Source organism: Neophocaena asiaeorientalis, unplaced genomic scaffold, assembly GCF_003031525.2.
Source record: "Neophocaena asiaeorientalis asiaeorientalis breed wild unplaced genomic scaffold, Neophocaena_asiaeorientalis_V1.1 scaffold253, whole genome shotgun sequence".
NCBI lineage: Eukaryota > Metazoa > Chordata > Mammalia > Artiodactyla > Phocoenidae > Neophocaena > Neophocaena asiaeorientalis.
This window is the reverse complement of record NW_020174553.1, coordinates 1,651,283-1,663,744: the sequence shown is the minus strand read 5'-3', so window position 1 is coordinate 1,663,744 and position 12,462 is coordinate 1,651,283. Positions and strand designations below refer to the sequence as shown.

At 35.9% G+C, this 12,462-nt stretch overlaps 1 protein-coding gene across 1 annotated transcript in view; it reads left to right on the top strand.

Annotated features, from left to right (window-relative positions):
• PHIP (PHIP subunit of CUL4-Ring ligase complex) overlaps window positions 1-12,462 on the top strand; it is a 112,174-nt gene that overhangs the window by 57,762 nt on the left and 41,950 nt on the right. The window contains exons 14-17 of the mRNA XM_024757414.1: window positions 1,191-1,328; window positions 2,255-2,438; window positions 5,941-6,058; window positions 11,316-11,456. Of these exons, the coding sequence (XP_024613182.1) occupies window positions 1,191-1,328; window positions 2,255-2,438; window positions 5,941-6,058; window positions 11,316-11,456 (581 nt within the window). The remainder of the gene's footprint in view (window positions 1-1,190; window positions 1,329-2,254; window positions 2,439-5,940; window positions 6,059-11,315; window positions 11,457-12,462) is intronic.

Sequence of the window (12,462 nt, the reverse complement as noted above, 5' to 3'; positions counted from 1 at the left end):
TATTCCTGGATTCAGCATCTGTGGAGTCAGCCAACCCCGTATAGAAGATATTTGGGAAGAAAACCCCAGAAAGTTCCAAAAAGCTAAACTTGAATTTGCTACTTGCAGGGAACTATTTACATAGCATTTGCTATTACATAGCATTGCATTAGTGTTTCAGGGGTAGTCTGGAAAGATTTCACATAGGAAATATGGAGATGCCATTTCTCTTGGTGCTTGAAGGATGTTAGCATTTATCACATTTGTACTTGAAGTGGTCAAAAGCTCCAAAGCATAAAGGTGTATATCCTATTACGAGAGTAAAAGAGTCAGGTAGTCTCATATCACTGGTGTGGGTGAGAATTGATGTTGGAGGAAAAGCAGGATGGGTTAAAATACACCAAGTTCCTCCCTACTTCAGAGCTTTTGTATTAGCTCTTACCTTCTGTCCAGAGTGTATTTCTAGCTCTTCACATGGGTGACTAATTCTTTTTTTTCTTCAAGTCTCACTCAAATGTTTCCTTTTCAAAGTGGGCTTCTTTGACTTTTCTGACTCACCGTAGGTAGTTCCCATTTCTCTCCTTCCCCATTTTCTCTATCTCATCACCTTCTTTATGTTGACAACATTTTTTCCCAATCTTCATTTGTGTATGGGTTTATCATTCAGTTTCCCCATTAGAATGTTAGCTCCCTGATGGTCAGGGACCGTGATGTATCTTGTTCACCACTGGATCCTCAGTTTCTTGGTGTAGTTCCTCATACGTAATGGGCACTCAAGAATTTGTTGAATGAAGCAGTAAAGCTTTTTGAGAAAGTGGGTAATCAGATTTGCCTTTTTTAAAAGAAGATCTAAGATGAAATCCTTCTTTTGCCACTTATTAGATATATGACTTGGAATAGTTATTTTGATTTTCTTATCTATAAGGTAGAATTAATAATACCCATGGGATTGTGGTATTGTAATGATTATATGAGTACCTGAATCATGGTAAACACTAAGTAAAAGTTATGTCTTCATCATCATCGTTATTTTTAATGAAGATTGAAGGGGGCATGTTTCTTTTTTTTTTTCTCTCTCTCTCTCCCGTCATTCACAGTTGCTCATTTTAGGTCTTTTACTCAAGCAAAATTAATGTTTAATTATGGACTCAAAGTGAGGTTGATAAGTAACATGGTTTGAAATATCCTTAGCATTTTTGTGGTTTACGTAGGACTGAACCAAGTTTTAAGTCAGCAAGCAAACCAGGAGATCAGCCCACTGGACAGTATGATTCAAAGACTACAACAGGAGCAAGACCTGAGACGTTCTGGTGAAGCAGGTATCAGTAATACCAGCCGTTTAAGTAGAGGTAAGCAGTGATTCTTAAGTGAAATATTTAAAAAAATTGAAGCAGTCTAAACCTACAGCAGTAGAGAAGCAATTAAACAAATATGGTAAATCCATTATGTGAAATATTAGGCTGCCAAAATGATCATGGTTTTGAAGAATATTTAATGACCTAAAAAAATATTCTTAATATAAGGTTTCACACTATGGATAATGAGTTTATTAATGTATATATTCTTCCAAATCTCCTATAATAAACCCGAATAATTTAGAAAAATGTTAAAAATAAATTTATTCAATAATTTATGGAATACATTCAAAGCTACATTCTCGAACATCTCACCATCCTTAATGTTGTATATTACTAAACTTTAGAGAAAATTTATGAACCATAAATGTCCTTGGGTTTGTGTCTGTTTTTGCTTCTTATATAGTTTTCCCAAAAATACACAGTGGGCAATTTTTTTTTAAGTAATATTAGGTTTTACATCTTTGGAGCTTAACAGTCCATAGTCATGATTCATTCATTAACTTATCTAGTCAACTGAATAGCCATGTTCTGTTTTCATAAAGCTTTTGCTTGTGGTTTAGCTCCTAATTTGGTGATGTGATTATTTGCCACAGCACTGTGAAGTTTCATGTGGAAGACAGTATGGATTTTTTTCCCCCTGGTGTGTTTGTGTGTGTGTGTGTGTGTGTGTGTGTTTGTGTTTCCTGTTAGAAGCTAATGGAGAAGTGTCTCTAAATAGAACTTACTTACTTACTTACTGATTATTTGCCACAGCACTATGAAGTTTCATGTGGAAGACAGTATGGATTTTTTCCCCTGGTGTGTTTGTGTGTGTGTGTGTGTGTGTGTGTCTGTGTCTGTGTGTGTGTGTTTCCTGTTAGAAGCTAATGGAGAAGTGTGTCTAAATAGAACTTAACTGTATTAATTTTTTCACTTAGGCTCTACAAGTTCTACCTCAGAGGTTCATTCACCACCTAATGTAGGACTAAGGCGTAGTGGTCAAATCGAAGGTGTACGGCAAATGCATAGTAATGCACCAAGAAGTGAAATAGCCACAGAGCGGGATCTTGTAGCTTGGAGTCGAAGGGTGGTAGTACCTGAACTATCAGCTGGTGTAGCCAGGTAAGGAAGGGGAATTATGAATTTTTATGTACCACAGTTGTTTGTATTCATTTTGAATTACAGTCTTCAGAGTACCTTTTTAGCTCTAATTTAAGTTTATCTGCAGAGCTAATGTTTTAAACTATTCATGACTCTGGAGAAAAGTTAAATTTCAGTATATGTCCCTTTCTAGGATGATTCATGTAAATGATATGGGGGGAGTGTTAAGGTGAATGGGGGGGGATTATAAATCTGGCTTGAACAAATATGAGATTTTACTGAGTAGCATATTTAAATCTTAGTTTGTCTTGTTTAACTGTATCTTAAAACACATTCATAGTTTGTTATAATTTATTTTTCTGTGGATTTTACGAATCATTCACACCACATCATTCAGAGGCATAGTGAAAATACATTATTTACTGGTAATAGATTATATAAGTATTTTAAAATATTTTTTATACTTAAAAGTATACATATGTAAATTAAAAAGTATTGATTTATGTAATCCTATTCTAAAGGTCATTGCTATGAGGGACATTTATATCCAATTCCTTTTGATTCTTTATTAATGAAATACTCATGAATGAGGTCCATATGAGCCCCAACTAATACTGACTATATATTATAATACTGTACTATAACAAAAAACATAGGAAGATCAAATTTGATTTTAGGATTTCCTAGTTCTTAAAAGATAAGAGTAATTATATGATTAAAAATATTTGTAATCTGAATGTTTATATATATTATGCTTTTTTGATTGGACAACACTCAAATTTGTGTTAGGTTTTAGGATTATACACCTAAAGCTCGAATTTGAACCATAACTTTATCTGATGACAAATATACCCAGATGTTCTTTAGCTGTGTTCCTGTCTACTTTTTAATTCTAATGTTAAGGTTTGAAGAGGGTGCAATAAATAATACCCATCATTTTAAAAATAGTTTTGAAGGAGTAAAAAATAACACAAAAGAGTAAGACAGGAAATGAGCATATTTTATTATTCATACGGCTGTGAAGAACGTGACTTTTATCTGCATGAACGTGTGCTTCCTAATACTGAACCCCAGCAAAAGGTACCACTGGGCCACGGTGTTTCTCCCCATGTGAGGCAGCTGGTTTGCTTCTTTAAAGTGCAGAGAAGAATGTATACATGGCAAACAGGGCATAGAACTGGGCCATGCTAAGCTGGATTTTCCTTCTAGAGCATCCTAATTAATTAGTTCACTCCTCCTCCCCTAGACAAGAATGAGTAAGGAGGTGAAAAGCGTCCAGGAGTGGGTTGCTCGTTGGTGGTGGAGGTCCCTGCACATGGAACAGTGGGGAAGATTTGTTTCTCTCCAGATATTCGTCACCTTTTTATCTCTCTCTCTTTGAGCTTGACCATTGAGCGTATGGTCCAGCGAGGCTGTGGCCATTACTTCAAAGAGTATTCGGCCTTCCTGGAGCTTTGCATTAAAATTAAATCCAATCCCATAGCCAACAAAGGATTAATATCTATTATATATAAAGAACTCTCAAAACTCAGCAGTAAACAAAGCAATCCAATTAGAAAATTGGGCAAAAGCTATGAACAGACATTTCATCAAAGAGTATATACAGATGGCAAATAAGCACATGAAAAGATACTCAACATCATTAGCCATTAGTGAAACGCAAATTAAAACTTCAGTGAAATAATCTATGTACCTATCAGAATGGCTGAAATACAATGACAGCACCAAATGCTGGGAAGGGTGTGGAGAAACTGGATCCCCCATGCATTGCTGGTGGGAATGTAAAATGGTGCAGCCACTCCGGAAAAGAGTTTGGCATCTTTTTAAAAACCTAAACATAGGACTATCATATGATTCATTGATTGCACTGTTTGGGGATTTATCCCAAAGAAATTAAACTTATTTTCACACAAAAACCTGTACACAAATGTGTAGCAGCTTTATTCGTAATAGCCAAAACCTAGAAACAACCCAGATGTCCTTCAGTGGGTGTATGATTAAACAAACTATGGTATTTCCACACCATAGAATAAGACTGCATTAAACAGGAACAACCTGTTGATACACAACTTGATTGAATCTTCAGGGAATTACAGTGAGCAACCAGTCTCAAAGGTTATGTATTAATCCATTTATGGACTACTCTTGAAATGACAAAAGTATAGAGATGGAGAACAGATTGGTGGTTGCTAGACATTGTGAAGAGGAAGGGCTGAGGAGGAGAAGAAGGTGGCTATGATCATTAAAAGGGCACCGCAAGGGACCTTTGTGGTAATGGAAATGTTCTTTCTGTATCTTCACTGGGCCAATGGATACACAAACGTACACATGTGATAAACTCGGAGAGAACTAAATACAAACACACACACATGAGTGGAAGTAAAACTGGGGAGCTCTGAATATCAGTGGGTAGTATCAATATCCAGATCCAGGTTATGATGTTGTACTATAGTTGTGCAAGATATTACCATTGGGGGAAGCTAGGTAAAGGACACAAGGAACCTCTTTGTATTATTTCTTAGAACTGTATGTGAACATACAGTTATCTCAGAAAAAAACAGAGAACATAGTTATCTCAATAAAAAAGTTTAATTAAAAAAAAACAAATTAAGAACAAACAAAATTAAATCCAAGGGCATTCTTTTCACAAGATTCAAGTTCACTCGTTTCCATTCAGAATCTTGACCAGCCTCATTAGAGATTCTGCAATTAAGTATAAAATGACAACATTGATATACCCAAGTAATAAAATGTCAACATTATAGAGCTCTTCCAGGTTCGAATATTAACTCCCTTCCAACTGTGATATCTCCAGGGAAAAATTAAAGTTCAAAGATTAAATACCCTTCCAGTTCAAAAACCTTAAAGTCTTAAGGAATTAAAATTTTTTAAGAATTCTCTTGTCCTTGTGAGTTCAGGTTCCATGAAGTTAAAGTTCACAGTTAATGTTCCTCAAAACTTCTGTTGCTCAAATTCTGCTTGATACCTGGATAGAGTTGAAGTTTTTTCAGTGGCTGAAGCCTGACCTGCCTTTCACTGGAGAGAATGTAGTTCTTTCAGGGCTTCGGGAGTTAATGTTAGTTCTACCTCAAGGGTCTGTTGTGCCTTATTGTTTTTTTTAAAAATTCCAGCTATCTGTATTGCATATAAGATTATCACAGCGTAAGCCCAACACTGACATAAGTTTTGAAGAATAAATAAATTCTGTTTTTAATCCTTGGAGCAGTTACCTTAGGAGTAACCGTGTTCCCAGATCCTAAAACTTTATTTGCCAAAGACAATAGTAGAAACGGTAGTATCTAGTTCAAGTGGACAGAGTCTGTCTTTCCAGTATTCCAGTCATTTAATGCTCAATGTCCAGAGCTCACAATCTATGAAATTAAACTCAGAAATCTTTATCACATGCCTCATCTGAAAAGAAGGCATCAGAAGTAACATCCCCTCTCTGATACCTAACATTCCCTTTGGGGAGAAATCAGTTATAAACATTACAGATTATATGTGGCTTTTAATTCTCTTTCAGTAGGCAAGAAGAATGGAGAACTGCAAAGGGAGAAGAAGAAATAAAGACTTACAGATCAGAAGAGAAAAGAAAACACTTCACAGTTCCAAAAGAGAATAAAATGCCCACTGTCTCCAAGGTAAATAGTAATTACTTAGATGTTTAATATTTGCTTCATAAGTACAGTGACCGTTTTGTAATTAAACATGTTAATATTGTAGACAGGATATTTAACCAGTGAAATAAAGTTAACATAGCTAATTCTCGATTATCTTTGGATTATCTTTAATATTACATTTCCTACTTTCTAGCATACCTTTTCCCCAAATGCCAATTGTAATATGCCTGTTAAATCTAATAAATTACACCTTAAGCCTAAGCAAGATCTTTTTTTTAGTTCTGCCATTGATGGCACACTGTAAAACAGTGTTCTGGTTTTATTTTGTCCTACACTTTTTTTTTTTTTTTTACTGTTTTGCACCTATTTGTTATTGCAGGTAATTAAGACAGCTGTGCTGCTATAAATAATAGTTCTCATTTTCTCCATTAAGATAGGTAAATTGTCCCTACTAGTTTGCCCTGTTGGTTTGTCTGTCATCCTACTCTGGAAAAACTTTTCAGTCCAGTGGATTTCAACTGGTTATGCCCTAATCTGGCAGAGATATGTACTTAACCTTCTTGAGTGTCAAGGGTTGACTGGTCTCTAGACCCAGCTTTGTGCTCCTTCCTCTTATTTGAGTTCCTCAGACCTTCTAAAGTAGTTTCCTTTATTACAGCTACCTTTTCTGTTTTGTGACTCTTCAAAGGACTCAAGTAGTCCTTTGCAATTATTTTATGTTTTCCTTTACTAAGGGTATCATACCTTGGCATCAGTAGGACCCTACACTGCTACAGTTTCTGTTAGTATAATCTGAAATAATCTTTTCATTTTTAGGTTTTTGTTGTTGTTGGTGGTGGTGGTTTTTTTCATGGTGGCTGGAAAGCATACCCTTTTTTGGGTATCCTTGGCTCTGAATCCAAGGATGTGGGGACATAATTCATATAATGATTGTGAGCTTCTATTGGCTGCCACTTTTATGGATGGAATATGGTAATATCTGTAAAAATTAAAAGGATGTGCTTATCTTTTAATCCAGTAGTGGTACTTCGAAGACTATTTTTTTAGAAAGAAAAGAATTGATGTGAATGTATATACTTGTGTCTGCATGCAGATATTTATAGTGTCTCTGGTGGCAAAAACTGGAATAACTTTAGTGTTTATTGGTCGACGAAAGGTAGGATGTCATGACATATATATACCCATGGAATACTCTACAGCTTTTTAAAGAAATGAGTTAGAGCTCACTCCGTTGCCTTGGAGAAACGTTCATGATGTATTTGTTAAGTGAAAAAAAGCAAGTGGGACAGTAGTGTTTATAACATACGAAAAACATTTGTTTTTCAAATTTTATGAGACTGGAGAAAGGTTTGAAAGCACCTCCTGTTGATAATCACAGATGTAGAAGTTATGAGATGCTACCTTTCATCTCAGAGTTGCATTATTTTTTTCCCTCTAATAGTAGAGGGTACTAACTGTGCAGGGGGGTTGTATAAATTAATACAAAAAAAACTGTTTAGAAAGCAATTATAAAGTTGATTTTTGATAATAGGTTTGGTCCCCAAATTATAGTGCCTTAAATTTACTTAATTTCTCTTAAATGTTTATTTATTCCCCTTGAGGGAAATATATTTCTCTCAGATTTAAAAGCCTCAGTAGGTGGTCAAGATCTGGTTTGATGCCCTCTGTGTTGAGAACTGAAGCTCTTTAAATATTTCTGATTTTCTTATGTGTGAATTTGACTTCATGCCTCAAGATGTCAGCATTTTCATATAAGGCTGCAAGATGGAAGATCATATCAGTGAGGAAGTTGCAGAGGGTACATATGCTCTCCTGAGGAAGGTTTTTTGAAGTTGTTCTGCAACATTGTGCCAGATATCCCATTGACCAGAATTTAGTCACATGAAATTCTGACAATGAAAATTTCATTTTCTGTGCAAGAAGCGGGGAACAGATGTTGGTTGACAACCAGCTTTTTCTTACGCATTATATATTAAGGCATTAAAAACATGTTCTTTGACTTGGAATTTATTCTAATGAAATGCAAAATCGTGGATAAAGCTTTACAAAATGAAACAAAAAGCAATTTTTAATGAAATAGATTTGTGTAGATAAATAATATTTAAATGAAAGAAGCAAGATCCATTACATTCTTAACAATAAATTACTCAAAGCTTATGAGATTATAGTTGAATATTATTTCCTTTTTTACATATTTTCCCAAATTTTTGCAAAATTACAGAACCCTTCAGTAATTCTTTTAAAGAGAATCTGTGTGGAGTAAATCTTGTATCCTTGTATGTGAAAATGTCTTTTATTTCACTTGGCTTTTACAAGTTAACAGCCTCAGCAAGCGTAGAGGTAAAGTGCAGGGAAGAAGTGACAAGACTGTGGGGAGGGAACTGGAGAGTGGAGGTGATGGAGAGACAGAGACTGGTTGAACTCAGGTTTGCAGTATTATAGGTCTTGAGGTACACAGCCCCATCCCCCCATACACATACAGAATCTTTTTTAGGAGACAGGGCAAGACCTAGATTTTTTCTTTTTCCCTCCCTTCCCAAGTGCCACCCAATACACTTGTGAAACCAGAGCCAAACATACTCAGATATTCAACACAGCATATTATTCTGAGAGAGATAAGAGAGGATATTGGAAACATGATGTAGCAGCAAGCTGTTTTGGAGAGGGTTCTGTTGGAGAAATTGGGATGAAACATCTTGTCTTTGAAATGGAGAACTCAATGGATGGGTTGAATAGAGGAATACAAAACACTGAAAAATAAGTTAACAAGCTGGAATGTCAAGTTGAAGAACTCTTCAGAATGCATCAACAAGGGATAAATTGATGGAGAGAATGAGGGAAATGTGAAAAACATGTATGTGTGTGTTTATGTAATGTGTATGTTGTATACACAGAGAGATTAGAAGTACATAGTAAAAAAAAAAAAGCTTTATTTGGTAAGAGTCTTCAAAGAAGAAAAAATATACAGACGGAGAAAAGAGTTGGAAAAATGATCCAGAATTTCCTAGAATTAATCTCTAGCTGAGCAAATGCATAGCATGCCAACTAGAATAAGGAAAAAAGAATACAAAATTAAAAAATTTAAAACCTCAATTAAGCACATTATAGTAAGATTTGAAAATATCTAAAACAGAGAGTATTCTGAAAGTTTCTGGAGAGAAAAAGGGAACCACATGAACTTGAACTTGACTGATATTAGACTTTGTTTGTTGTTAACAAAATGGATTCCACTGAGCACCCTACAGCCAGAAGAGTTAAGAGGAAATTAAAGAATCAACACCCACATTAGGAAAACTGTCTGCAACCCCAATACAGTCGTGTTTTTGCTGATTTCTTACTGGAATGGTGACAACGTGCTGGAGCCAAGTGCTAATGTGTGGTGGTTCAAGGGATGGAAAGTCACCCATAAGGATGGCACTGCCAGTGGAACCATGCAGCTTAAAACTCTGAATGGCATCCTGCCACCGACTTGTCTAATGGACAAGCCCTTGGTGCCTGCCCCTCCAGGTAGTATTGGTACTGTCCCTGTGGGCCAGTTGCAGACTGGGGTTCTCAAATCTGGCATGTGATCACCTTTGCTTCAGTCGTCATTACAGCTGAAGTTTAAAAAAAAAAAACTGTTGCAGTGCACGTGAAGCCTTGGGTGAAGCTCTTCTGAGACAATGTAGACCTCAGTGTCAAGAACGTGTCTGTCAGAGCTGCTAGCCATAATAGCTTTGTGGTTCCTGACAGCAAAAATAACCCATGAATGATGGAAGCAGCCAGCTTCACAGCTCAAGGGATTATCCTGAGCCATCCAAGCTAAGTCAGTGCTGGCTGTGCACCCGTTCTGGATTGTACCACAGCTCAGCTCACACAGCCTGCAGGGTTGCTGACCTGAAGGAGAAGATTGGTCACTGTTCTGGGAAGGGGCTTCTGGAAGATGGCCTCAAATTCTTGAAAGGTGGTGGTGCTGCCTGCCACTGTTAGGTTCCTGGCAAGCCCCCTTGTGTGTTGAGAGCTCCTCTGACTGTCGCTTTGCTGTTCGTGACATGAGACAGGCAGTTGCTATCGGTGTCGTCAGATCAGTGGACAAGAAGGCAGCTGGAGCTGGCAAGGTCACCATGTCTGCCCAGAAAGCTCAGAAGGCTAAATGAATATTATCGCCAGTACCGGGCACCCCAGTCTTAACCAGTGGTGGAAGAACTGTCTCAGGACTGTTTGTCTCGATCAGCCATTTAAGCTGAATAGTAAAAGACTGATGGATAACAATGCATCATAAAACCTTGAAGAAACAGAGAATGTTTTGTGGACCATTTGTTTTTCTGTATGTGGCAGTTTTAACTTACTAGTTTTTAAATCAGTACTTTTTAATGGAAACAACTTGACCAGAAATCTGTCACAGAATTTTGAGATCCATTAAAACAAAGTTAATGAGAAGAGAGAAAAAAAAAAAGTGAGGATATAACTATAGGTTCATAGGACTGAGGATATAACTAATAGGTTCAAAAATTATTTTCTGTCCACACTTTAAAGATAGTGTTCCTTTTTCTTATTGTATGATTTATTGCACGATATGTTGTATATATAAGTCTGATGTCAGTCTCTTTTTTCAAAGGTAATTTTTAGTATTTTCCTTCTATTTTTTTATATTCACAAGTTGGGTTTTTTTTTTTCAGGTGTAAATTATTCTTTTTGTTTAGTTTTTTCCGTCATATAACCATGTTGGACTTTCAGTTATTTTGATCAGTCTTAGTTGTTTTCTCATCTGCTGAAGAAGACTTTTTTCTCACATTTGCCTGCAGCAGAAGAGAGAGCTAGTCACCTGGTGTCCAAGTCTCATAGTGATCGGTTAGCTTTGTGATCACCATTTTGTTTTCTAGTTTGCCTCTGCCTTATTATGTATGCCTCCCAGTCTGTGGTCCTCTTTCTTATATCTGTTCTATAGGTTTGGCGTAAGTACAGGAGAGTTCAGTGTTAGGCTTAGTCTGTTATTATGAATCCTCATCAGAAAAAAAAGTTTTTATAACCTGTCAATCAGCAAGTGAATTTCAACATATCATAAACCTGTGTTTTAACTTAATGTTAAGATATTTGAGGTGGTACTATAGTTTCGTCTACTTATGGGATATCTTAAATATGAATGGGTTTTTTATCATTAAAAAATACAACTTTTAGGGCTTCCCTGGTGGCGCATTGGTTGAGAGTCCGCCTCCAAAAAAAAAAAAAAAAAACAACTTTTAAAGTAAAAGGTGTTCTTTAAGCATACTCCAAATAAATTTAATTTACTTTTTTCCAGAATCATACTCATGAACATTTCCTGGATCTTGGAGAATCCAAAAAGCAGCAAGCAAACCAACACAATTACCGTACGAGATCTGCATTGGAAGAGACTCCCAGACCTTCAGAAGAGATAGAAAATGGCACTAGTTCTTCAGATGTGAGAGCTCAGCACACTCATAGATTTCTGTTTCCATTTTTACTTGTTTTTTTTAATGTAACTTTTATTCTTTGCATTCATTGTTATATTTATAGATGTAGCTCAAACATGGTTTGTCTAGGTCTTAAAATGATAGTGATAGTTGAAGGACCGTAGTGTGTGTTCTGGGCATGGCACAGATATTCATAACCTCAAGTCCACAAAACAAATGCATGTGAATTAATTATTCCCATTTTGAGGGCTCTGAAGTTCAAAGATGTTTAGATTACACATTTACCTAACTATTAAATGGTAGAGCAGGGATTAAACGCACGTTCCTTTCACTCCAAAACCAAGTTTTTGAAATGGTACCATGAAGCTCTAGTCTGTAACTGTAACTGATCAATAGACATTTGACAATTTTGGTTAGTTTTTAATCTCTGTACCAATTTATAGCTTTCTCAATGTAAATTTTAAAAATATTCCTTAGGTATAATTATTTCCATAAATATCATTGTCCCTACTAAATTATATATTCTTTCAGCAAAGGGAATCCATTTGCAGTCACAAATCAGTCTTATTTAGCAATTACAATGGTCTTCCTTCCCCTGTCGCACTCTCCCTATTACCCTTTCACTCACAGTTAAGTCAGAGACTCTATGATCTGAGATGTTGACAGCTACACATTTTTGAAGTCATGTTACATTTTGCAGTGTTAGACACGTGTGGGGATTCTCCACATATATTCTCTATGGACAGGGCAATATTAGCACAAACCGAGAGTATTCCAACCATAATTTAAAAGTAAGTCTCCAGCGTTTTTCAGATCCTTGTATGGCCAGAACAAAACGATACATTCAGTCTGGCAAAAAAAGATAAAATACACTCATTATATAAACTTGACACATAACAATTTAGATATGCCACAGAATGTAAAATATATGTGTGCTATTTATTTGCATTATAAAATATTTATTTTTGAAAGATTTATAATATTACTCTTTTTTTTTTTACTTTTTTTTTTATA